The following is a 27433-nucleotide window of genomic DNA, read 5'->3' on the forward strand; positions in this document are numbered from 1 at the left end:
AAAACAATGCATACAGTCAGCCTTCCAAATCCACAGATTCACAAACTTGTATCAAAAATACTATTTTGGCCCTGGCCAGGTGGCTCAATTGGTTAGAGCGTCATCCCGATATGCCAAGGTTGTGGGGTTCAATCCCCGCTCAGGGCACATACAAGATTCCACCAATGAATGCATAAATAAGTGGAACAACAAATTAATGTCTCTCTCTCTCTCTCTCTCCCAAAGCAATCAATAAAATTGTTTTTAAATGCTGTTTACTGTCCTGGCCAGGTGGCTCAGTCGGTTGAAGTGTCGTCCTGTACACCAAAATGTTGCAGGTTCACTTCCCAGTCAGGACACATGCCTAAGTTTCAGGTTTGATCTTTGGTTGCAGCAGGTACAGTATGCAACTGATCGAAGTCTCTCTCTCTAAAATCAAAAACATATCCTTAGGTGAGGAGTTTTTAAAATGCTGTTTTCTATCCACGTGTAAGTGGGCCTGAGAAGTTCAGATCGAGTCTTTCAAGGGTTGGCGGTAGAGTCCATGCATGGAGGGGTTCGCGTGTGCCTGGAGCAGGTATTCATCAGGAATCCACGTCTCATGGGGTTTCTGCAGCTGCATTGAGACCCCTTCAAGTTTCAAGATGTGTCTGGGAAGTTTTAAAAAATATATTGCAAACCTAAAACAACTATTTCAGGAAAAAACATCTTATTGCCTCAATGCTTTTATTTATTTTTTATTTTTTTAATAGTCACTGGATGTGGATTCTTATTTTCCTTGCAAGATCAAAAGGTTCTTTAAAATCCTTCAGCCACCAATGAAATGATCAGACAGGAGAAAAACTTGACACAGGAATCTTGTCATCAAAAATAAATACAGTTGCATGAGGTGATCAAGATCTGACCAAACGAAAAATGGGAAGGCAGGTTACCAACCCTCCCACCATGGGCCGTCCCTGGGCTGAGGGAGGCGGGCAGGAGGCCTGGCCATGCCTTCTCAGTGCGGGAAGCCCGGTGGTCGGGTCAGATCTGCTTCTGGTTATATGCAGCACCCCACGATGACAGGAGCGGAGTCGAGGGCAGGGCGGGACCTACTGCTGCAGCTCCTTCATCCTGTTGAGGGCCCTGCCCGCGCAGAACCACTCGATCTGGCTCTTGTTGAAGGCGTGGTTCAGGAGGGGGTCTCCTGGGAGCCGTTGGGGTGCTTGATGATGCACGTCAGGGGCTTGCCAGGGGCAAAGTCCTTCAGGCCCTGGATGGTCAGCTTGTCCACAGGGTGAATCTTGTTGTAGTTGGCTGGGTCAGCAAATGTGAGGGGCAGCAGGCCCCGCTTCTTCACGTTGGTTTTGTGGATCTTGGCGAAGCTCTTGGTGATGATGGCCGACCCCCAAGGTGGTGGGGCTCCAGTGCCGCATGCTCCTGGCTTGAGCCCTCGCCATAGTTCTCGTCTCCAATCACCACACCAGATGCCATGTTTCTTATAGTAGCAGGCAGTGTCAGGGACAGGACCAAATTCCTGGGTGACAGTATTGCACACAGAGTTGGCCTTGCCATTTTCAATGAGCAAGTTGTTGGAGATGTTGTCCAGGTGCCCACAGAACCTGAGCCAGGGGCCGGCAGCTGCGATTTGGTCAGTGGTACACTTCCCTTTGACCTTGGTAAGGATTTGAAGGTCCTCCAGGTCTTTGCCATCCCATTTGTCAAAAGACTCAAGGAGCTGCAGACGCTGGCTGGTGGGGCTCATGTCCACCCGCTGCCCACTGCCACCCTTGGGAGGGTGCTGTAGGTGTCCTGCCCAGGGTTGAAATTCATGTGGGGAAGCTCATCTGTATCAGGAGCCTCCAGCTTGAACTTCTTGCCATCCTTGCCTGTCGGGAAGTCAGTCTTGGGGTTGAACTTGAGGGTGCCAGCAATGCCCGGGGCTGTGACAATCTCTGGGTATGTGACGAAGGCATGGGTCTCAGGGTTCGCGTCCTTGTGACCTGTGAAGTTCCTGTTGTAGGGGGTGACAATTGTGTTCTTCTCCCCCTTCTTGGTGTCCTTTCTGTCCCACTGGCCAAGGCAGGGGCCACTGGCATTGGCCAGAACAATGCCACCCACATCCCTCAGGACCTGTGCACAGCGTCCCACTCATGGTGGCATGGATCTGCTCAGAGCCAGGTGTGATGGTGAACTGGGACTTGCACTTGAGTCCGTGAGCCAGCGCCTGCTTAGTCACAGCTGCTGACCGTCCCATGTCCTCATAGCTGGAGTTGGTGCAGATGATGATCAGACCCACCCTGATGTCCACAGGCCAGCGTTCCTTCTCGGCCACAGCACCCACTTCTGTCACGGAGTGAGCCAGGTCAGGGGTGAAGGGCCCATTGATGAGTGGCTTCAGCTCATTTAGGTTAATTTCAATCACTTGGTCATAGTGGCAACCAGGGTCAGGTACCAGGTGATCCTTGAACTCCTCAGGTAGGTTGGCAATGTCTGTCTGGCCTGTCTTGTTCAGGTAAGTCTTCATTCTGTGGTTGTAAGGAAACACTGAAGTTGTGGCCCCGATTTCTGCGCCCATGTTGCAGATGGTTGCTATGCCAGTGCAGGAGATGGAGTCTGTGCCAGGCCCATGGTGCTCCACAATAGTGCCCATGCCACCTTTCACTGTGCAGGTGCCTGCACCTTTAAGATCACATCTTTGGGTGAGGTCCAACCGGGGCACCTTGGGGCACTTCCGCTCCCAGGGAATCGCAGCCATGACGTCCACGGCATCAGCACCCCTGACTCCAATGCAGATGGCCCTCAGGACACCGCCACTGGGGATATGGGAATCAGTGCCGATCAGAAGAGCCCTCGGATATGCATCGTTTTCCAGGATGATCTGGTTAATGATTCCAGAGCCAGGCCACCAGAAGCCCATGCCATACTTGGCACCTGCAGTTGCCAGGAAACTATACACCTCCTGGTCTGTGTCCTTGGCCCAAAGAAGGTCTTTCTCACCCCGACCTGGGCCTCGATCAGATGGTCGCAGCGGATGGTGGGCGGCACGGCCACCTTGGGCAGCCCACTGCTGACAATCTGCAGCGTGGCCACCTGGGCCATGGCGTCCTGCACGGCCACGCGGTCCGGCCGCAGCTGCAGCCGCAGGTACGTCTTGCCCGCTCGATCGCCTGGTTGGCTGGGTCATCCAGGCGTCCATACACAAGCTTCTCAGAGAGGGTCAGAGGCCGGTTCAGTCGTTTGCGAACAATGTCGATGTTCTTCTCTAGCAGGTCATAGCGGATGTAATCATCGGGCTCAAAGTGGCTCATGGCCACCTTGGCCCGTTGGCACAGGACTGAGGCCACATGGTGCTGCCGCACACCCAGGGCTTTCTGCAGCCGGGTCACCAGGAGGCTGAAGGCGCCATTTTGTGCACTGACAAAGATGAGGTCGCATCTCAATGCTTTATTTTTAAGTCACTGAACTTCTGCACTGTGCTGATGCTATAATACGAATGAGGTTATGGACGAACATCATCGTCTCCCTTGTCACTGGGTCCCAGGGAGAATGGAACAGGTTAATATTCTGCTTTATTTCATGGGGTGTGATGGAGTCACTCGATTCATTTTACGAAGTTTCTGAAAGAGAAAAAGATGATGGTGTTGGTTAGGTTAGAAGTCAGTGCCCTAAGAATGATAGAATGGTAGTTAGTATCAGGACATAAAGTGGCTTTTTATTGTTTTTTATCCTCACCCGAGGATATGATATTTTTTTGAGAGAGAGAGATTGATTGGTTGCCTCCCGCATGCACCCCAGGTACGTGCCCTTGACCAGGAATCAAACCTGAGACCCTCTGGTGCTCCGGCCGGCGCTCTAACCACTGAACCAGCAGCCAAGGTGCCAAGATTCTTTAAAGGAAAGAGCTGGTGTCCTTCTGCAGGACGGGTTGTGCAGGCCTCCGAGGAAAGACGGCACCTGACCTCTGACCTCTGTGTGGAGGGCCCTTCTTCCTGGAGAGTCGGGGGACCCACGTGTCCCCCCAGAGAGCGCAGTGGCAATGCCACCCCAGACACCCCCCAGGGCTGCCCTCACGCTGCCTTCAGGACCAACCCGTCTCCCTCGCCCTAATGCAGGCCTCCTGGCATCCATCTCACAGCCCCGGGCAGCCTGCGCAGGTCCCCGTGCTCGTGGGCCTGCTCCCGCGCGACCCATGCACTTGGCTTCAAAGCGTCCAAAGCTGGGAGCCCAGCCGTCCCTCGGCCTGCGGGAGCCCACTTACACGTGCGTCCTCTGCAGTCGACACGCCCACAGTCGGGCCCGCCCCAGGTTTCACATCTGCAAGTGGGTAAAACGGCACTTCCTGTTCTCCGCAGGACCTGGGGCTGAGAGCACAGACTGTGGCCACTGTTTGGGGCCATTTTATGACCATCAGGATTGGGGGCAGCTGTAACCACCCCACAACCACTGAGGGGCGACTGTAGCGACGTCCCAGCAGCACAGGGCGAGGCGTGGGGCTCAGGGCACCCATACTTCGTATTATTAGATCATAACGCAAACTTGTTATAGCCTTTTTTTTCTTCCTCAAAACAGAAGTCTTTGTAGACAGACTCTAAATCGGAAAGCTCTCCTCGTTTGCACGTGAGTGCGTGACACGTGGTTTGCTTTCCCTCTTGGAAAACCAAGCCTTTAATGATGAACTCTTATCCTTGGACCCTAACAGGATGTCCAGGTGTCACCAGGGCATCTGTCTCCGCTCGCTCTGCTCACACGTGGGAGAGTCGGGCAGACTAACTTTCAGAAGAATCAGAATCCGTTTGTAAAGGTCATTTTTTAAAATGAAATACTGCCACCAAACTTTCCTTCACTGTTTTAGTAAATGTTATTTTTTTCTTCAAAATACATGAAACATAATCTATTTGGTACATTTGTACTTCATTATCAAAAACAGCCAACTTCTGTATTTTCTTTTTTTTTTTATTGCTTAAAGTATTATACAGGGTATTACATATGTGTCCTTTTTTTTCCCCGCCCTTAACAATCCCCTGACCTCCCCTACCCCCCAGTGTCTTATGTCCATTGGTTATGCTTATATGCATGCATACAAGTCCTTCGGTTGATCTCTTACCCCCCTCCCTCCTGCCCCCCAACCCTCCCCGGCCTTCCCGCTGCAGTTTGACAATCTGTTTGAGGCTGCTCTGCCTCTGCATCTATTTTTGTTCATAAGTTTATAATGGTCTCTATTATCCATGAATGAGTGAGATCATGTGGTATTTTTCCTTCATTGACTGGCTTAGTTCACTTAGCATAATGCTCTCCAGTTCCATCCATGCTGTTGCAAATGTTAGGAGTTCCTTCTTTTTTACAGCAGCATAGTATTCCATTGTGTAGATGTACCACAGTTTTCTAATCCATTCATCTACTGATGGGCACTTAGGCTGTTTCCAGATCTTAGCTATGGTGAATTGTGCTGCTATGAACAGAGGGGTACATATATCCTTTCTGATTGGTGTTTCTGGTTTCTTGGGCTATATTCCTAGAAGTGGGATCACAGGGTCAAATGGGAGTTCCATTTTTAGTTTTTTGAGGAAATTCCATGCTGTCTTCCATAGTGGCTGCACCAGTCTGCATTCCCACCAGCAGTGCACGAGTGTTCCTTTTTCTCCACATCCTCTCCAGCACTTGTCATTTGTGGATTTGTTGATGATAGCCATTCTGACAGGTGTGAGATGGTACCTCATTGTTGTTTTTATTTGCATCTCTCAGATGATTAGTGATTTTGAGCAAGTTTTCATATGTCTCTTGGCTCTCTGAATGTCCTCTTTTGAAAGGTGTCTATTTAGGTCCTTTGCCCATTTTTTGATTGGATTGTTTATCTTCCTTTTGTTAAGTTGTATGAGTTCCCTATAAATTTTGGAGATTAGGCCCTTATCAGATTTGACATTGCCAAATATGTCTTCCCACGCAGTGGATTTTCTCGTTGTTTTGTTGATGGTTTTTTTTGCTGTGCAGAAGCTTTTTATTTTGATGTAGTCCCATTTGTTCATTTTCTCTTTAGTTTCAAGTGCCCTAGGAGCTGTATCAGTGAAGAAATTGCTTCGGCATATGTCTGAGATTTTGTTGCCTTTGGATTCTTCTAGAATTTTTATGGTTTCCTGCCGTACATTTAAGTCCTTTATCCATTTTGAGTTTATTTTTGTGTATGGTGTAAGTTGGTGGTCTAGTTTCATTTTCTTGCATATATCTGTCCAATTTTCCCAACACCATTTATTGAAGAGACTTTCTTGGCTCCATTGTATGTTCTTGCCTCCTTTGTCAAATATTAATTGAGCATATTGGTTCAGGCCAATTTCTGGGCTCTCTATTCTATTCCATTGATCTATATGTCTGTTCTTGTGCCAGTACCAGGCAGTTTTGAGAACAGTGGCTTTGTAATACAGCTTGATATCTGGTATTGAGATCCCACCTACTTTGTTCTTTCTCAGGATTGTTGCAGCTATTCAGGGTCTTTTTTTATTCCAGATGAATTTTTGGAGAGTTTGTTCTAGATCTGTGAAGTATGCGGTTGGTATTTTAATGGGAAGTGCATTGAATTTATAGATTGCTTTGGGTAGTATGGACATTTTAATGATGTTGATTTTACCAATCCATGAACACGGTATGTTATTCCATCTGCTAATGTCTTCCTCTATCTCTTTTTTCAACGTCCTGTAGTTTTCAGAGTAGAGGTCTTTTACCTCTTTAGTTAAGTTTATTCCCAGGTGGCTTAATTTTTTTGGTGCGATGGTAAATGGCATTGTTTTTATAATCTCTCTTTCTGAAAGTTCACTATTGGTGTATAGAAATGCCTCAGATTTCTTGGAGTTAATTTTGTATCCTGCTACATTGCCAAATTCATGTATTAAGTCTAGTAGCTTTTTGATGGAGTCTCTAGGGTTTTGTATGTATAATATCATGTGGTCTGCAAATAAGGACAGTTTTACTTCCTCTTTTCCAATTTGGATGCCTTTTATTTCCTCTTCTTGCCTAATTGCAATGGCTAATACTTCCAGTACTATGTTGAACGGGAGTGTTGAAAGTGGGCATCCCTGTCTTGTTCCTGTTCTTTGGGGAAATGGTGTTAGTTTTTGTCCATTGAGTATGATGTTGGCTGTGGGCCTGTCATATATGGCTTTTATTATGTTGAGGTATGATCCTTCTACTCCCACCTTACTGAGAGTTTTTATCAAAAATGGGTGTTGGATTTTGTCAAGTGCTTTTTCTGCATCAATTGATATGACTATGTGGTTTTTTTCTTTCAATTTGTTTATGTGATGTATCACGTTTATTGATTTGCAGATATTGTACCATCCTTGCATCCCTGGGATAAATCCTACTTGGTCATGGTGTATGATCTTTCTGATGTACTGCTGGATCTGATTTGCTAAGATTTTGTTAGGATTTTGGCATCTATGTTCATGAGGGATATTGGCCTGTAATTCTCTTTCATTGTGTTGTCTTTACCTGGTTTTGGTATTAGGGTGATGCTGGCTTCATAGAATGAGCTTGGAAGTGTTCCTTCCTCTTGAATTTTTTGTAGTAGTCTGAGGAGGATAGGTTTTAGTTCTTCCTTGAATGTTTGGTAAAACTCCCCTGTGAAGCCGTCTGGCCCTGGGCTTTTGTTTGCTGGAAGCTTTTTGATGACTGCTTCGATTTCTTCCATAGTTATTGGCCTATTGAGATTTTTAGATTCTTCCTGATTGAGTTTTGGAATGTTGTATTTTTCTAGGAATTTGTCCATTTCCTCCAGGTTGTCTAGTTTGTTGGAGTAGAGCTGTCCATAGTATTTTTTAACCATCATTTGTATTTCTGTGGGGTCTGTTGTTATTTCGCCTCTATTGTTTCTGATTTTGTTTATTTGGGTCCTCTCTCTTTGCTTCTTGGTGAGTCTAGCTAGAGGTTTGTCAATCTTGTTTATCCTTTCAAAGAACCAGCTCTTGGTTTCATTGATTTTCTGTATTGTTTTTTTAGTCTCTATGTCGTTTATTTCTGCTCTAATCTTTATTATCTCCTTCCTTCTGCTCACTCTGGGGTTTTCTTGTTGCTCTCTTTCTAATTCTTTGAGTTGTAGAGTTAGCTGATTTACTACCATTTTTTCTTGTTTTTTGAGATAGGCCTGTAGAGCTATAAACTCCCCTCTCAGGACTGCTTTCATTGTGTCCCATAGGTTTTGGATTGTTGTGTTTTCATTGTCATTAGTTTCCAGAATGTTTTTAATTTCTTCTTTGATCTCATTAGTAACCCAATCAATATTTAATAACATGCTATTCAGCTTCCAAGTGTGTGAGTATTTTGGGTTGTTTTTATTGTAGTTTACTTCTAATATTATGCCATCGTGGTCTGAGAAGATGCTTTTTATGATTTCAATCTTCTTGAATTTGGGGAGACTTTGCTTGTGACCCAATATGTGGTCTATTTTTGAATCTGTCCCATGAGCACTTGAGTAGAATGTATATTTCGTGGCTTTGGGGTAAAGTGTTCTGAAGATGTCTATTAAGTCCATCTGATCTAGTGAGTCATTTAGGATTGCTGTTTCTTTGCTGATTGTTTGTCTAGAGGATTTATCCAGTGATGTCAGTGGTGTATTAAAGTCCCCTACTATGATTGTATTGTTGTCGATCTCTCCTTTGATATCTTCCAGGAGTTTTTTTTATGAATTTGGGTGCTCCTGCATTGGGTGCATATATGTTTACCAGGGTTATTCTTCTTGTTTTATTGATCCTTTTAGTATTATGAAGTGGCCTTCCTTATCTCTTGTTATGGCCTTCACTTTGAGGTCTATTTTGTCCAATATAAGTATTGCTACCCCAGCTTTCTTTTCATTTCCATTTTCCTGAAAGATATTTTTCCAGCCCTTCACTTTCAGTCCGTGTGAGTCCCTTCTAATGAGGTGGGTCTCTTGTAGACAGCAGATGTATGGGTCATGTTTTTTTATCCATTCAGCCACTCGATGTCTTTTGGTTAGAGCATTTAGACTATTTACGTTTAAAGTTATTATTGAAAGGTACTTGTTTGTAGCCATTTCTTTTTTTGTGTGGCTGTTTTCTTTCTGAGCTTTTTATTTCTTCTTTTTACACCAGTCCCTTTAGCATTTCTTACATGGCTGGCTTGGTGGTGATAAACTCCCTTAGCCTTTTTTGTCTGTGAAGCTTCTTATTTCCCCTTCAATTTTGAATGATAGACTTGCTGGATAGAGTATTCTTGGATTCAGTCCTTTGCTCTGCATCACTTTGTAAATTTCCGTCCATTCTTTTCTGGCCTGATGTGTTTCTGTTGAGAAATCATTTGATAATCTAATGGGAGATCTCTTGTATGTAACTTTCTGTCTCTCTCTTGCAGCCTGTAAGATTCTCTCTTTGTCGTGAACATTTGCCATGGTAATTATAATGTGTCTTGTTGTGGGTCTTTTCGGGTTCACCTTGTTTGGGACTCTCTGGGCTTGTGTGACTTTTTTCTTCCCCACCTCAGGGAAGTTTTCTGATATTATTCCTTCGAATAGGTTTTCTAATCCTTGTCCCTCTTTCTGTTGTTCTGGCACCCCTATTATTCGTATGCTGTTTCGTTTCATGTTGTCCCAAAGCTCCCTTAGGCTCTCCTCTTGTCTTTTAATCTTTTTCTCCAATTGCAGTACAGTTTGGGTGTGTTTTGCTTCCTGGTCTTCTAATTCACTAATTCGGTCCTCCGCTTCTCCTAGTCTACTGTTGATACTTTCAATGGTGTTTTTTATTGCAGCTATATCGCTCTTCATTTCTTCTTGCGTCTTACTTAAGTTGTTGATTTTTTCATCTGTTTCTTCTAGCTTCTTGCATATGTTATTGATTTTTTCCTCCATCTGGTTTATGCTCTCTAGGACCCTTATTCTGAATTCTTTTTCTGTCATGTTGCATGCCTCTGTATCACTTAGCTGCTTTTCTGGTGAGTCCTCCTTTTCTTTCCTTTGGGGGTTTCTTTGTCTATCCATGTTTGATCTCACTGACATATCTAGATGTTGAGTCATTCAGTGGCGGCTCCCTGTGTGGCAGTGGCTCCTTGGGCTGTGGTTGCTCTTCGGGCGGTTGTGGTAGCAGCTGCTCCTTAGTTGGCAGCAGCTCCTCTAGTGGGTGCTGTTCACAGCTGTGGTGGCTCTTCTGGCTGGTGGGGGGAGGCTACATGTACAGCTGCTGTTCCTCAGACAGAGGGTGTGGTGCTCAGGAGGCTGCTGTTGCTTGGATCTGCTGCGTTGATTTAAAGGCACAAAATACAACACAACAAGGCACCATGTACCAGGCACTAAACACAAATATATTCACGATATTAATAACCCCAAATAAAGGCGACCACCTGAATTAAGAGAATTAGGGTATAAGGAAGAACGAAGAGAAAAAGATAAAAGAGAAAAAAGAAAAGTGGGGAGGGGGGTAAGGAGTGCAAAAATGAAATTGGGAAAAGGAGGGGGGGAAGAGAAAAAACAAGAGCAAAAAGAGAGAATGAAGCAGAAGAGGGGAAGAGACTATTTATATGAGGAGAAAACTCCTATAGAACCGCCACTAATCCCAACCAATTCCAGCAACAGCTCCCTGGAGATGAATGCAAACTAGAAACAACCGAAAATATCAAGAGAGGCAAGGGAAAACAGAAGCACAAAAATAACGGGGGGTGGGGGGGTGGGAATTGGAGGGAGGGAAAAAATCAGCAGAAAAAAAGAAAAAGTAAAACAGCCTCACAACCAGTCCTAAAACACACACACACACACAGACACACACACACAAAAAAAAACAACAACAACAACAAAAAAAAAACAACAACAATATACTCAACAATCAAGCAAACAACAACAAAACAATAGAAAGATAAAAGAAGAAAAAAAATTTTTGGATAGTGAAGAAAGATAAGGGATGTGTGTATAAGGATTTAGAGCAGTGGATTGGAAATAGGATATATAAGTAGGGTGAAATTTTGACAGGAGGTAAACAGAAGGAATAGGGAAAATCTAAAGCAGGAATAGGGTAAGAGAAACAGGACAACAAAAGGGGAAAAGTGAGGGAGAGGGTTTTAGCATAGAGGTAAAATTGAGGTAGGGAAAATTGATGCTAAAGGAACAATGAAAATAGAATGGAGAACAGTAATCCCAAAATAAAATAAAGAGAAAATAAAATGGCACTTTAAAAAATGGTAAAATGGTAGCAGTAATAATACTGGTTAAAAATAAAAATGTTGCCAAAACCGGTTTGGCTCAGTGGATAGAGCATCGGCCTGCGGACTGAAAGGTCCCAGGTTCGATTCCGGTCAAGGGCATGTACCTGGGTTGTGGGCACATCCCCAGTGGGAGATGTGCAGGAGGCAGCTGATCGATGTTTCTCTCTCATCGATGTTTCTAGCTCTCTCTCTCTCTCCCTTCCTCTCGGTAAAAAATCAATAAAATATATAAAAAAAAAGAAAGAAAGAAAGAAAATATCTAAAAAAAATAAAAAATAAAATAAATAAATAAATAAAAATAAAAATTTAGTAATTAAAAGGGTAAAATCAGGTGATGGGAAAAGAAGAAAAAGAAGAAAAAAAATTGGTTTCTTAGTTAAAAGGTGAAAAAAGAAAAAATAAATTTGCAGTAGTGAAGGTCCTTCGGTTCTCTGGCTTGCCTTAGTCCAATCCAGAGCTGGTTCTTTAATTGTTACCCTGCTCTGTGTTGTTGCTGGGATTGAAAATCCCTCTATAGGCCACACCCTGTTAACTCCCAGGGACTGATCAGATTATTTTAATCCTTGATCTCGTTCAGGGTGGAATCTGGATGTGGCTGTGCTCCTTGCCTGGTGGCTAGGTGGAGGAGTCCCACCCTTGGAGAGAATGGCTGCCCCAGTCCTGGGCCCAGGGGTGTCTCAGCACTCAATTCGCTGCCACCTCTCCCGGCCCCCCTCTCTCCTCAGTCTCTCCCCAGATTCCACTCGTCCACACCTTCTCCCTCTCTTCAGCACAGGTGAGTGTCTGTATCCAAAATGTCTTATGAACAGGGTTCAGTGAAAACAAACAAACGCTGGCCGTGGAAACAGGGAAGGCTGAGTCTCTGTAAGCTCTTCTCTTACCGGCACTGCATGGTCTGGTCAGCTCTTCAGGCTGCCCCCTTTAGGCTCAGTCCTCCGTGATCACAGAACCCAGATCTCAAATCCCCCGGCGCCAGGAATCCCTCGGATCTCCTTTCCCCAGTGAGGGGCTGTGCCTGTCCCAAGAGACGCGGCTGTCTGCCACGCGGGCTCCCTCTCTGTATTTTCTTTTCCCCAAAAATTGTCGTGTCATCTTATAAATAGAATGTATACTGCTGACCTCGAGTAACAAGATCCCAACCCCATGCCGGCAGAAATCTGTGTCTTGCTTTTGACCCCAAAACCTTAACAACTAAGAGCCCGCTGCTGCCAGAAGCCTTACCAATAATAGTCAGTTAACACATGTTTTGTTTGCTGTGTGTTGCATACTGTATTCTTACAGTAAAGTAAGCTAGAGAAGAGAAGGTGCTGTTAAGAAGATCATACGAAGAGAAAATACATTTACCGTATTTACTGAAAAAAATCCACGTGGGAGTGGACCCTGCGTGGAAACCCATGTTGTTCGAGGATTGGCTGTCTATGTGTGTACATGTGTGTGTACATTTACACATATGCTCACTGAGAGTAGTGCACAGGCCCTACTGTTGGTGTCGGCGCCCTCACGCATGCCACGTGGGCGTGCGCCTGTGCCCTGGCCGAGCGGAGCTGCAGGCGGGAGCTGGTGCGGGAAAGCCTCTCCTTCCAGTGTCTTTGGCTTTGATGTGGCACTAGGTCCTGGAGGCTCTGACCGCCTCGCAGCACACATTCCGGGCTCGCCAGCCCCAGGGACCCTGCGGATCTCACAGTTCTCGTCTGTGGTGACCTCACAGCACAGGTGTCCCTGTCACCAGGAGGCCTCGGGTCCTGGCCCAGAGGAGAGCGGGCGTCTGGGTGGTGGGACACCGGGAAACAGCCACTCGGCGCACACCAGTGGGACGCTGCCAGTCAGGGCGCTCCCGGTCGGGGTGCTCCTGGTCGGGGGCTGCCGGTCAGGGGCTGCCGGTCAGGGTGCTGCTGGTCGGGGCGCTGCAGGTAGGGGTGCTCCCGGTCGGGGGCTGCCGGTTGGGGTGCTCCCAGTCGGGGGCTGCCGGTTGGGGGCTGCCAGTCAGGGTGCTGCTGGTCGGGGCGCTGCAGGTCGGGGTGCTCCCGGTCGGGGGCTGCTGGTTGGGGTGCTGCCGGTTGGGGTGCTGCTGGTCGGGGGCTGCCGGTCGGGGTGCTCTCGGCTCAGGCCCATGCACCTGGTGAGGGCCAGCTGGGCTCCCACGGGCAGGACAGGCACACGTTGGCTGACTGTCCTGGCTCTGCGTTAAGGACCTGCTGTTCCTAGGCGGTTAGTGTGACCAGTAGGCACAGAAGTGACGTGAGGGCAGGACGTCCCGATTCCGTGGAAAGTGGTTCCGTGGAAAGCGAGTCTGAAGGAACCCTCCCCTTCGTCAGCTGTGGTCTCAGAAAGGCATTCCTTTGCTTTATATTTAAACTTTTGGGTCAAAATCATTTCTTTTGCAAATTCCCAATAAGCAAATCTGTCCTTAGAAATGGAAGGACGCCCTAAGCAGCCACAGGAGGGCATTTCCTCCCACTCCCATGAGTCCGCCCGAGGCGCGGGCTGCCGTCGCCTTTGCAGAGGCCGCCGCCAGCCGCAGTCATAGGTAGAGTGTCCTGAGACGTCCATGGACCCACGTGGTTCTGCGAGTGAGGGCCTCGCTTCCTCGAATCCAGGCCAGGCCCGCCAGGGTGAGGGCTCGCCGCGGCTCCCTGCGTCCCAGAGGCCCCCAAAACAGCGGACGTCGCTGTGCTGCCGCGGGTGCTGACTCGGCGTCTCCAGAGCCTCCCGCAAGGGCGGACTGTTTTCCGGAAGGCGGCGTTCACAGTGTGGTGTCCCATGACCCCTACACGTTCACACGCGCCGTCCCCAACAGCAGCGGCCACAGGCTGTTCGCTGGTTTCTGGGCAACGTGATTTCTCAGAGAATAGCTCCCTCGACGTGGGGGCGTCTAGCGGAGGCGAAGTCTGGAACATCACGCAGGTGTGTCTACACAGGAGAGTGAAGAGGGGCAGCCCTTCCTGGCGAGACAGGAACGGCCAGGCCAGGCCTAACCGCAGGCAGCAGGCCCTCCGCCGTGTGGAACGGAGGTCGGGGTCTGAGGTCACGGCTGGGTCTGAGGTCACGGCTGTGTGCTCCCGTCGGCAGCCACTGGCAGGCCTGGTTTTACTGGAAAACCGTTTCGCGAGGAAGGGCAGGAAGTGGCTTGGGGGGGAGTGTCAGCTTGGCCTCCATGGCCCCCGTTCTCCCTTCCTTCCGGCTCTGCTTTGATGACTCTGTCCGGTATCACCCGGCCTCAGCAGGAGCAGCCGAAACGAAGAGACCGCGTGTCCGTGGTGTGTCCTGGTCTCCGTGGGTCCTGCCTGGTCTGGGAGGCCCGTCGGGACATTCTGTGGAGCTGAGCTGAACAATCCTCCTTCAGAGCCTCACCCTCAGGCAGATGCCAATGGCAGAGCTGGTTTCTCCTGCGCCTGGAACCTGTGTGGAGAGACCACACTTTGGAGCCGTCACCTAGGCCAGCGGTCGGCAAACTCATTGGTTAACAGAGCCAAATACCAACAGCACAACGACTGAAATTTCTTTTGAGAGCCACATTTTTTAAACTTAAACTATATAGGTAGGTACATTGTTATTAACTTAATTAGCATGCTCCTGAGGCTTAGGAAGAGCCACACTCAAGGGGCCAAAGAGCCGCAGTTTGCCGACCATGGACCTTGGGTTCCAGGTGATGGGGGCAGCCTGGTCTGAGAAGGAAGCCCAAGGCACTGGCAGCACCCAGGTCCGTGGCTGCCCACTGGGCCCAGCGGGCGGCGCTGACTACAGCCTCCGTTCTGTGCTCGGTACCTAGGACGATGGAAAACAGACAAAACTGATGTCCGTTCTCAGGTTTGGGAGGCAGTGTCACTGAGGGGACCGCAGGGGGACAGAACAGCCCGCTGCTCTCAGAGACCGAGGCGAGAGCCGGCAGGGCGGGCGCAGAGCCGGCGGGAGAGGTACCCTCTCTCCTGCTGCAGACTCCTCGGAGTCCTGGGGTGGGAAGAGTGTGGAAAATTGCTTTCCCTTCTCTTCGTTAAACTGTGTCTATATCGTTAGGCTTTATTTTGAGAAAACATCTTGCAAAATGGGGAAAATTACTCACCACTGCTTGGCAAACAGTGTTTATCACAGGGCTGCTCCCCAGCTTGTGCAGGGGGTGCGAACACAGCACTTGGCGTGAAGCAGCTGCACACACAACGCGGACATGGGGGAGCAGCCAGGGTGGCCAATAGGGTGTCGGACATGGGGGAGCAGCCAGGGTGGCCAATAGGGTGTCGGACATGGGGGAGCAGCCAGGGTGGCCAATAGGGTGTCGGACATGGGGGAGCAGCCAGGGTGGCCAATAGGGTGTCGGACATGGGGGAGCAGCCAGGGTGGCCAATAGGGTGTCAGGTGACGAGGAGCGCAAGGGCCCCGAGGGAAGGTCAGAACGCAGTGGCCCTGGACAGTTCTCACCGGCGTAGGCATCACTGTGCATGCATGTGTGCCTGTGCGCGGGTCCACGTGTGTGCCTGTCCGTGTGTGTGCCTGTGTGCACGTCTATGCCTGTGTGTGTGTTCGTGTGTATGCCTGTGTGTCCGCGTGTGTGCCTGTGTGCATGCCCGTGTGTGTGTGCGCATGTGTATGACCATGTGCATGTGTGTCTTGTGCATGGCTGTGTGCGCATGGCCATTCATGTGTGAATGCATGTCTGTGTGCCCTCGTGCATGTGTGTGCATTCATTTGTTCACGTGCGTGTGTGCTATCCCACAGTTAGGTTTAAACGTTATTCAGGTGTCACTGAAAAGCCATGGGAGGAGGTGAGGCAGCCCCTTGGGACACTTGGTGAGACGGGGCTGTGGGCGAGCCCCTCTGGGACAGGGCTGCTCTGCCCATGTCAGGCCCAGGCTCACCCAGGACGGGCGTGGCTGCGACTTCTGTGGGCAGAGGATGGAGGGTTCCTGTTTCCCACCCAGGAATGGCCGTGGCCCTGTGGCCCCAGCCTCTGGTAAGGATGCTCCCAGGCCCAGGGCACAGGGGCCCTCCTGGCACACACCCCGTCTTGCCCACAGCCACACCGACCAGATGAGCTGTTTGCAGTGAGGGTGTGTGTACAGAATCACTCCCCAAACCGCAGCGTAAGCCCCGCTCTGCTCCCAGCAGCTGCGCTGGCCTAGCCTGCGAATGGCTCCTTCTGGAATCTGCTTCGATGACAAACAATCGGCCTGAATGACACCACGGAGGACAAAGAGGCTGATCGATCCCTCAGGACGCTGATAATCGGGCCATTGCTCCCCTGCTTTTCCCCGCACATGCCTTCTAAGCACTCCACTTCATTGCCCTCACAGTCGGTGTAGAACGTTGCCTGTGTTAAGCATCTGTGTCCTGGTGGCCGCAGCGGAGGCCCCGTCACCGCAGCAGCGTAACTGCCTTTCAGACTTCCTCCTTCGCGTGCGTCTGCTCTGGAGCCGACTGCTGGGCCACACTCAGCGTCGCCCTGTGGCCACACCCCAGCGGCTCCACCGGACGGTCCCGGGGGCTGCTGGCAGGTGCGGGCTTCGCAGGCTTGCCGAACTCCGGGTGCCCTTGGAGCAGGCGACGGTCCCTGCCCAGGAGGCCGTCCCTTCAGATGCCTCTGGGGTTTACCCGGCTGCAGGGAATGGCCTCGCCCCCGCCCCGTGAACCACTTCGCTTCCTCCGGCCATGGTGGTGGCCTCGGTTTGGCCCTGTGACCGCTAATGACGGCCGCCCTCTGTGGGCACTCCCAGCCCTGCTCGCTCGCTCGCTCGTCCCCAGAAACGGCAGCGGTTTCCCGGAGCCTTTGTCGTCTTGGTCTCTCTTTCCCGCGTGCGGAAGGACAGGACTTTTCTCTCGGAGTGAGTCCCGCTCCGCAGCCCCTGGCATGCAAAGGTCTGAGAAGTGAGATGTTCGCATTATGTGTCAGGATGGATTTCTGCCCCCAGAACCCTATTTGACTCATTTTGCAGGGGGGGCTCTAAGGCAGGCAGGCTCTGCAGAGGGGCTCGGCCGGCTCGGCGGGCGGAGGGAAGCGGCATCTCACAGGGAAATGAGGCTGGAGCCCTCGGGGAGGCTGCACCCAGGGGAGCTGCGTCATGGGGGCGGGGGGAGGGCTGTGTCTTGGGGGTGACCCTGCTTCTCAGTCTGAATCCTCGCTCTGAAAATGAGAGGCGTCTGGGCTTAAGTAAATCCTGTGCCCGGTGCCGGGCGGGCAGGGCCGGTGCCCGCGGGGCCACACGTGCCGGAGGCAGCCGAGGGCTGCAGAGCTCCATTCTTGCACTTTCCTGGTGGGGAGTCTGCGCGCCCGAGCAGGCGCCCTGGTTCCTGTTCTTGACAAGCAATATGCTGTTTGGCTATTTTTAACAACGTGGCACAAACGTCACGTGTCTGATTCTTCTGTGATTGAGCATTTACATTCGGGGACTGCAAACCAGCTGCTCTTTTCTTCCTACAAACCCCGCTGCCCTCGGGAGAGATCCTCCTCCTGGGGACTGAGGGCTCGCCCTGGCGCAGAGCCGCGTCCGGAGGGGGCGGGGCTGGGCCCAGGCCGCCCTGTCACCTCTGCTCCTCTCTCCCTGAGGAGGCCTGGGACCCTCGGCCCAGCTCAGTGCCCGCGCGTTCCCCACGTCCGGCATGTCGGGCCTTCCCGCACATTCACCCTCCAAACCCCCTTACCTCATGCAGCGGTGTAATCGTCCCACTTTACGACAAACTGAGTCAAAGCTGCAGAGCTGTGAGACAGGCCAGGCAGCCCGGCCCGTCCCTGCCTTCGGCCCTGGCCGGCCGTGTGGACGCGCGTCTGTCGTGGGCTGTTTTCCCTCCACAGACAGTGGGCTTCCTGCTCCTGAGACACAGTGACTCCCGAGCACCTGCCCCCCAGGAGCCGCTGCGCACGGACGCTGCTCCCTGGAGAGGCACCTGCAAGCCTGTCCCTCTCCCCGTGGGGCCTGCCCTTCCCTCACAGCGTCCTCAGCACCGGGCGGACCCTACGCCGAATGAGGCGCAGAGCAGGCGCAGGGGCGACGGCGCATCTCCCGGGAAGGCGTCCTGGAGACACGTCGTGCCGAGGCCAGAAATGAGTGCTCTCCCTCCGCGCTCGGGGGAATGCACTGGGGGGGAGGGTGCTTTACTTCACGCACATTGGCTTTCTCCCTCCTGCAGGGCAGGCACTGGGGCCCGGGTAGTGGCCCAGTGGTTAGAACATCAGCCTGCACACCGAGGGGGCGCAGGCTCGATCCCGACCCCGGTCCGGGTGCAGGCGGGAGGCAATAGTCGATGCGTATCCCTCACAGCGATGCTGCTCTGCCTGTCTCTGTCTCTCTCTCAATATCAACGGGAAAAAAACATCCTCGGGTCGGCAGTGGTCAGCCTCCTGGTGGGAGTGACCCATGACCTTGGATGACCTGTGACCTCAGTGTCGGGAGGGCGCCCAGGTAGGCCAAGGACCCAGCCCGAGTACGGGCGGGTCTGCGGGGGACAGAGGACAGCCCAGCAGAGCCATTGAAGGGACGCGGGCGCCGGCTGAGCCCACGTGTGGGTCTGTCTGTCACCAAAAGCTTCCTTTTGTTGAACCCCCTTCTCCTCCCGCAGTCACGCCTCACGGTGGCCGTCCCCGCCTGACCCCGCGAGGGCAGCGACTCTTCTGTAAACGCGAGGGCCTCCGCGGGGCTTTCCTGAGCGGCGCTGTCTCGGCTCCCACACGCCCCTTTCTGTGAAGGGAGTTGGTCTGGATCGCAAACGTCGTCTAAGATTCGTTTAGACAAGGGTCTGCGGCCTGCACTCCTGTGCAGCCGAGGGCGCGACAGCCAGGCCACGCCAGGGCCGCCGAGCGGGAGCGCGGGAGCCCCAGGAAGCATCGCGGGCGCTGACCGCCAGCCCCTCGGGCAGCCTGTAGCCTGTGGTTTCCTTTCTGTGTCTCCGGAGCCTTCACCCGGGACTTTGTGTTGGTTTTGCCCCTTTGGTTGCTGCCAGGATTATAAATTGGGAAAATGTGAAACGGAGCCGACCTGTTTCCACGTTTCCTCGGCCTGTGGTTTTGCTGTTGATTCCGCAGCTGCCAGTCACCTTTGGCTCCAGTGGGACGTTCTCCACAGGTGGCCCGGCCCTGCGTTCCAGGCTCACTGAGCAGAGCGTCACACAGAGCAGGCACCTTGGCGATGGCAGATCTCACCGCTGTGTTTCCTTGGCAGGGAGCTGGGCAGGGTGACGGCAGCTGTGCCCAGGCGGGAGCAGTGCCGTGAGCCTCAGATCACCTCAGGGTGTTGGCGCCCAGCCCACGCATTCGGTTGTTGCCAGGGGTCAGAGGGTCACGCCTCCATTTGTCACCCTGTGGACTGCGATTGCCTTTCAAGGACAGACGGCACCCTTAGGCTGGCTGTGGTCCTCACTGGCCCCTTCGGGGATGGGCCCAGCCTGAGCTGTCCAGTCCGCTCACACCAGTCGCAGAGGTGCGGCTGCAGAAGGCCATCTCTTCACAGAACCCGGCCCAGGGAGTGCCGAGCCCGCGCTCCACCGTCTCGGCTGGGCAGACAGGGCCAGCCTATGTTGTTCTCTGTTTTAAAGACAAGTTAGCTTTTCCTTAGGGCTCACGTCCAAGGAGCAGCACAGAGGAAACACGGACATTCTGGTATCAATCCACAAGCTATAAGCAGCAGAGGGCCTCCCTCTCTCCGCCATGCTCACAATGACCCCAGAAGACAACGCGAGCCACCGGGACACCTGAAGGCAGAGGGACGGCTGCTTCCCGCTGCACCCCTGGGACACCTGAGGTGCCGGTGACCGTCGGGGAGGGCCGTGCGGCAGAGGGGAGGGGGCGCGGCTGTGTCCCAGAGGCGGGCCTGCCGCGTGGAGGGACTCTGTGCGCTGCAGGCCGGATGGAAGAGCCGGGGAGATCCCCATCCCATAATAATGCGGCGTTCAAAGTCACAGGCTCCGAGGCCCCCCGTTTGTCACAGACAGACAGCTGTGGCCTCTGTGTCGGCACCAGGTGGCAGGCCCTGGGCCCCAGCCAGGTGTGCAGCCGGCCTCCGGCACTGTTACTCTGAAGCCAACACAGGGAGTGGTTGCTGCCGCCTCTCCTGTGCCTGTACCATGCTCATGCCACTGCCCATGACAAGGATGAGTGTGTTGTCCCTTCCCATGTCCCAGATTAGGGCGACAAGGCAGCGGAAGCCCTGGCACAGGGGTGGAAAAGGGCATGGCCGCCTGCTGTTGTCCCACCTCGGGTGCTCAGAGCCTGGCCTGGAGGCACCTTGTTCTCACGAAGTCCCAGGAAGCTCAGCCCTAAGCCCCCAGCCCAGGCAGCAGCTGGGCTGCACACAGGTGCAAACCACAGAACTTGAACACAGAAAGCCGTCCTGCGGGTGACCACGCTGTCCCTGGACACGGAAAGCCCATCATGCAGGTGACCACGCTGTCCCTGGACACGGAAAGCCCATCATGCAGGTGACCACGCTGTCCCTGGACACGGAAAGCCCATCATGCAGGTGACCACGCTGTCCCTGGACACGGAAAGCCTGCAACCCAGGCATGTGCCACATCCGGGGGCACGTAACCTTTTCTTGACAGAGTTTAACTTTGCCAGCCCCAGTCACGTGATGCCTTCCCGGGCAGAACAGGGAGTTCACGGCACGGTGTTAGAATGCTTCCAAAGGCCCTGTTGTATGGAGACGTGCTGGGCACTCGGCTAGTGGCCCGCGAATCTGAGCACTATAGGCCGGTGCTGTGTGGGCCACATCGTCCCCGCCACGTCCTCTCCGCCACGACGTGTTAGGGTGTCACCTGTGGACAAGACACGGAGTGAGCTGACTGGCGCCTCTCAGGCCCCACCCTGAGATTGCCCCTTAAACAATGGACACAAACTTTCCCGTCAGCCGTGCACTTTCCTTCCCACGCGCCTTTACTCACTCTCTCCTGTGTGGGCTTTTATCCGTTTGGTGGTGTTTGGGGGGAAAGGGAAGACCCGAAAAGAATTGTGTGTTTTTCCTGAACCCCTGACTCAGACCATTTTCCATATCTCGGCCCACAATGCAAATCCCCACCCCCGCCCCGGGCCACGTCCCAACAGCAAAGGAAAGGCGTCTGCACGAAGCATGGTTGTGAGGCGAGTCGGGGTGACCACAGCGCTGGCTGGGGCCCTTTTTCTGAATCTGTGTGTGCGTGCAGTGTGTGAGTATCTGGGTGTGTGTGTATCGCTATGGATTGTGCATTGTGTATGTGTATATATCTCTGTGTGTATGAATCTGTGTGTGCGTGTAGGTATGTGAGTATCTGGGGGGTGTAGCTGTTTGGTCTGTGCAGCGTGTATGTGTGTGTGTGTGTGTGTGTGTGTGTGTGTGTGTGGTCTGTGCTGTGTTTGTGTGTGTGTATGGTCTGCAGCGTGTGTGTGTGTGTGTGTGTGTGTGTGGTCTGTGCTGTGTGTGTGTGTGGTCTGTCCAGGTGGCACTGACGCCCGTGTCTCCCACTGTCTCCCAGGAGCTCTGCCGCCAGCGCATGGCCGTGCGCACCTCTGACCGCCCGGAGGCCCCACACATGTCGCGCATCAACAGCGTGTCCTCGCAGTTCAGCGACGGTCCAATGCCCAGCCCTTCCGCGCGGAGCAGCACCTCGTCCTGGTCCGAGGAGCCGGCGCTGCCCAACATGGACATCTCGACCGGCCACATGGTCCTGGTAAGGCCCAAACCCGCTCCGCGACCCCGCCCACCCCGCCTGCGCGTCCTGTCGCGTCATGATGGTGGCTCGGGGAGACCCTAGCTGGCTGCGCAGCCGATGAGCAGGGTGTGGCCCTGCATCGGGCTCCTCTGCTGGGGCCTCTGAGTGAGTGGCCAGTGTGACTCCGTGTCCTGCTCCTGCCCTGAGTGCCAGCCCCACGTGCGGACCCGAGAGGTTCTGCAGGTTACCGGGTGGGGAGGGCGTGCATTAGCGCCTACTGTGCGCTGCTTTCTTAACCTCCAACTAACAGACAGCACTTGCCCCTCCCCCAGGCTGCCCAGCATCCTCGGGGTAAGTGAATGTCGCTTGCATGCTGCTCATGCCGCACAGGGACACTGGCGGAGGGGAGGGCGCAGGGCTCAGCCTGGCAGGAGGCCTGTGGGCCAGGCCGTCTCCGTGAGGACCCGCCATCGGCCTCTGCAGGGTGGCCTGCTCCCTGCCCACCCGCCCAGCGTGCCTTCCTCAGCGGGACATGCGTGCGTGGCCGTGTCCTGCCACTGGCACGTGATTAACCCCGCCTTACTAGGAGAGACGTTCAGAGCTCGGCCCCCTTCGCTGCCATCTCCATCGGGCACCGGGTCCGCTCGCTGCCAGGTCGCAGCCAGGCTCCTTCCTGTCTGGCGCGTGTTCGGTCATTGCCCAGACCCGGTCTTGGTGATGGTTAAGCGCTTCCCTCTGTGGGGACGCCCCGACTTGTTTACTTAATGCCAATGGAGACGGAGGACCTCAGACAGCAGGTCCCAGTGTGTCCGCGGCTGTGACAGCACCACAGGCTCCCGAGGCTGGCGTCGGGTGGAAGGCCTCCCACTCTGTCCGCCATGGTAGAGGGGAGAGGGCCCTCTGGGGTCCCTTTCACTAGTACAAGGGCACCATTCTGGTCACGAGGCCACCTGGTGACCTCATCGCCCCTCAGTCCTCACCGTCAGCCGCCATCTCGTGGGGGGTAGGTTTCAACATATGAATTTGGGGGACACAGGAAATCGCATTTTCACTAAAAAGTCTGACTGCAGAGCCCGGAGATGGGGCCTGGAGAGGCCCTAAGGCCCCGACAGGCTATGGTGTCACCGGTGTGTCCATTTTGGGGTGCACCGGGGGACGTCTGTCTTGGGTGCCCGGGTCTGCAAGCAGGAGCCCAGGATGCCGGGCCGTTTGGACGAGATGTGGGGACGGATGCACCATGCGGCTGGGGGGTAGCCTGCAATGAGGCCAAGACCAGCAGCCCATTGTCCAGCCGCTGAGCTGGACACACACATCTTTGCTCTGCCCCGGGGGTGGAGGACGGTCCACTGCGCCCTCCCCTCTGCTGCGGCTCCAGGGATGGAGGACACCCTGGACAGGGCCACCTGCCTTTACACACTTCCTCACAGACGTATGTGGCCGGATAGTGAATCCACTAAATTGTTTTCAACAATATTTGTCCCTTTTAGAGAAGGAAACTCACCGCAGGTCAGGTTTTCAGTCGCTGCCGCGCTGGGCCGTGTGCCTCCGCCACACTGGCTGGAGGGTGTCGAGGCTCCTGGTTCCACATCGTGTCCGATTTCAGCCGCGCTTACAGCCGAGGAGGTCTCAGGCCCAACGGGACATGGAAGCACTGCGCTTCCCACGGAGAACTGTGGCGTGGCATCACAGCGAGTACACGCATGGCAGTTAGTTCTCCAGGGAAATGCACGCGCCGCACACGCTGACCTAGCCTTCACGTGGCCGTGGCATTGCCACGCCTAATGGGAGGTGTCCCTGCAGAAGGTCACCGACTCTGAGCCCTGATGCAGTGAGAGGCCGAGTGCACCTCCACCCTGGCCCCCCGTCACCACGCGGATGCGCAGCGCAGACTCAAGGCCTGTCTCCTGAGCCAGCACTGTCTCGGGGGTCCCTCGGGCCTGGGCAGGAGCCTGGCGATGGAGCGGGAGTGTGCGCACCGTGGATGTGCCACGTGGGCCTGCAAGGGGGCCGGGCCTTCCTTGAAGGCCTGTCCTCACTCAGGGTCCTGGCCGTCTGCCCTTCTGCTCACTCTGCCGGCCAGTTCAGGCGCTCTCCCCACCCCATGGCTGTCCTCACACCAGGCCTGTCCCTCGCCTGGAGTGGAGAGGCCTAGAGATGCCACACACCTGAGCCCCACGAAGCATGTTTGCAAAACACCTCACCCTCTGCACGCAGGTGGCAGGGCTCAGCGCTCAGCTCTGGACTCACAGGCCGTGTGCAGGGCTAAGGCTGCAGCATGTGGTGAGTGGACCAGAGCTGTGTTCAAAGGGCACGTGAGGAAAAACCAAGATGGCAGCATAGGTAAACACTGGAGATTGCTGCCACGAACAACCACTTCAAAAATACAACTAAAACACAGAATGGACATCACCCAGAACCACAGGAAGGCTGGCTGAGGGGAAATTCTACAACTAGAAGGAAAGAGAACAGCATACCGAGACTCAGAGGAGGCGCAGTGCGGAAAATACAAAGGTGCGGAGGTGCCCGGAGCGGGCTGGCGGCTGAGGGCGCGGTTGTCTGTTTCAATCGGGAGGGAGTCTCAGGCTCTGAGCTCCAGTTCCAGGCGAGTCTCTGGGGACCCAGACTCAAACAGGAGAAGCGGGACTGTCTGGCATCAGTCGGAACTCGAAGGCAGCTTTCTCTCCGAGGTTTGCAGCGGTTGCTGGGACTCTGAGAGGCAGAGCCTCTGGGGACGGGACTGAGAGCAGCCATAACTGCTTGCTCCGTCCGCCCTGGTGATCCCCTGGGACCCACCCTGCCCAAGCCTTGCAGGGAGGCATTTGCTGGTTAGCCTCAGGCAGAGGCTAGATTAGCGCCGCCCTGGAGATCCAGCACAGAAGTTCTCCCACTGCAGACAAAGCTGATTCTCATAGCCAGTTGGCCTGGAGGTCAAATTCCCCCCAGTATTACCTAGAACAATCAAGGCTTAACTACAACAAAACTGTGCCAAAGACCACAAGGGGGTGCACCAAGAAAGCATAGAAAACGCGGAGACAAAGGAACAGGACAGAAATGGAGGATATAGAGTTCAAAACCACACTTTTAAGGTCTCTCAAGAACTGTCTAGAAGCCGCTGACAAATTTAGTAAGGCCCTCGAAAAGACTGGTGAGACCGCCGATAAATGTAGTGAGATCCTCAAGAAATCTAATGAGACCCTCAATGTTGTGATAAAGAACCAACTAGAAATTAAGCATACACTGACTGAAATAAAGAATATTATACAGACTCCCAACAGCAGACCAGAGGAGTGCAAGAATCAAGTCAAAGATTTGAAATGCGAAGAAGCAAAAAACACCCAACCGGAAAAGCAAAATTAAAAAAGAATCCGAAAATATGAAGATAGTGTAAGGAGCCTCTGGGACAGCTTCAAGCGTACCAACATCAGAATTATAGGGGTGCCAGAAGATGAGAGAGAGCAAGATATTGAAAACCTATTTGAAGAAATAATGACAGAAAACTTCCCCTACCTGGTGAAAGAAATAGACTTGCAGGTCCAGGAGGCACAGAGAACCCCAAACAAAAGGAATCCAAAGAGGACCACACCAAGACACATCATAATTAAAATGCCAAGAGCAAAAGATAAAGAGAGAATCTTAAAAACAGCAAGAGAAAGAAACTCAGTTACCTACAAGGGAGTACCCATACGACTGTCAGCTGATTTCTCAACAGAAACTTTGCAGGCCAGAAGGGCATGGCAAGAAATATTCAAAGTGATGAATACCAAGAACCTACAACCAAGATTACTTTATCCAGCAAAGCTATCATTCAGAACTGAAGGTCAGATAAAGAGCTTCACAGACAAGGAAAAGCTAAAGGAGTTCATCACAACCAAACCAGGATTATATGAAATGCTGAAAGGTATCCTTTAAGAAGAGGAAGAAGAAGAAAAAGGTACAGATACAAATTATGAACAACAAATACACATCTATCAACAAGTGAATCTAAGAATCAAGTGAATAAATAATCTGATGAACAGAATAAACTGGTGAATATAATAGAATCAGGGACATAGAAAGGGAGTAGACTGACTATTCTTGGGGGGGAAAGGCGTGTGAGGGGGTGTGGGAAGAGACTGGACAAAAATCATGCACCTATGGATGAGGACAGTGGGTGGGGAGTGAGGGCGGAGGGTGGGGTGGGAACTGGGAGGAGGGGAGTTATAGGGGGAAAAAGAGGAACAAATGTAATAATCTGAACAATAAAGATTTAATTTAAAAAAAAAAATGGTCACATGAACTCCGACAGCCTTAGGCGCCGAAGCTCCAGGACGGTGACCACTGTGACCAGAAGCCGCAGTCGGCCAGCGCGCACTCCCTGAGCCGCCCCGAGGACTCGGAGGCCCCGATAAGCCTCGCCAGGCCCGCGCCATGCAGGCCCGGTGCAGGGGCGCGTCCTACCTGGAAGGTTCAAGGGGACACACAGCCAGTGGGAGTGAAGCAGACCCACAGCAGAGGGAGGAGTGGCCAAGGCATCAGAAAATGTAACTGGCACAGCGACCTTCCCGAGGGCAACACGGGAACGTTTCCTGTCGCAAAGCACAGAGTCATCGTTACAGGAAGGAGTGGCGGAGGACAAACCATCACCCTGCAGCCTGGGGGCTGGTCCGGGAGCAGCCTTCGCCCTGTCTTCGTCACTGTGCCCACAGTAGCGACACGCATGTGCTGTGACCTCATGCCAGGAAGCCATGGAAACAGAATCTCAGCGAGGAGACAGCGGCCGGCGAGACTGTGCCCGGAGGGAGAGGAGTCTGCCGGGTGACGGAGGACGCAGGACACAGGACGCAGGCCCCACACAGGTGACGGGACCACTGATGAGATCAGTGACCCAGGCGATCCAGGTGGTCTTCGGGGCACCAGGTAACCAGGGCTCAGGGCGAGAGGCCGGCCAGCGCTCAACTAGGGAGGGAGGGTTCCCGGGCAGCTGTGGAGAGGACGTGCGGACAAGCGGGCTGCCCTCGAGAGCCCAGCACATGGCGTGGACAGCACAGACTTGGATCCAATGAGCTTGGCTCAAAACTGGGACCTCCTGCATCCCGGACGCACCTCAACCTGCATCTCACCTGCAAAGCGGCTCTGCATAGGCCTCCTCCAGCCCCCCCGCGGCCTCCAAGCTGCACGCGCCACCTCGCTGGCCTCCCTCGCCCACAGTTGTCCTTACAGACGCCACAAGGGTCGCCACAAAGAAATGGGGCCAGGGCTTCCCCCAAGGGAGGACGTCGCGGCCCAGGACCCGGCAGCGGGCAGGGTGAGGGCTGTCAGGGGCCCGTGGGGCTGGGCAGCCCAGGACAGGTGGAAGGGGTGGGCTGGATCTGTGCCAGCACAGGGCCTGATGGGGAGGGGTGGTTCCCGTGTTTGCAGGGACAGAGGATCTGGGCAGAGGAGTGGGAGGCTGCCAATTTCCCACCTGGTCGTGTCCTCGAGGCCTTGTCACACCTGCCCCGGGACACTCCAGGGCCTGGTGACAGGTGTATGGCAGGGGCCCCGGGCAGGCGGCTTTGCACAAATATGTGAACGTACTGTGTGTACATGCATGGGAAACCCACTGCATCCCTCCAGGAGGTCAAGGGCCCCTGGGAACCCACCTATTCCTGGAAGGCTGGCACCCTCAGCGAATGTCGGGAGCCAGTCCCGCGTGAGG

General features: G+C 53.3%; 1 protein-coding gene and 1 pseudogene across 2 annotated transcripts in view; one reads left to right on the forward strand and one right to left on the reverse strand.

Annotated features, from left to right (window-relative positions):
- The window catches only part of PTPRN2 (protein tyrosine phosphatase receptor type N2), a 477757-nt gene that overhangs the window by 381346 nt on the left and 68978 nt on the right, over window positions 1-27433 (forward strand). The window contains exon 14 of the mRNA XM_081101859.1: window positions 21580-21774. Within this exon, the coding sequence (XP_080957985.1) occupies window positions 21580-21774 (195 nt within the window). The remainder of the gene's footprint in view (window positions 1-21579; window positions 21775-27433) is intronic.
- Window positions 1071-3477, reverse strand: LOC308526973 (aconitate hydratase, mitochondrial-like; annotated as a pseudogene). Its single transcript has 2 exons — window positions 3453-3477; window positions 1071-3396 (listed from the first exon to the last, which is right to left on the reverse strand). The product of its transcript is annotated as an aconitate hydratase, mitochondrial-like (transcript).

This window comes from Myotis nattereri (genome assembly GCF_964212035.1).
Source record: "Myotis nattereri genome assembly, chromosome: 11".
Classification (NCBI taxonomy): Eukaryota; Metazoa; Chordata; class Mammalia; order Chiroptera; family Vespertilionidae; genus Myotis; species Myotis nattereri.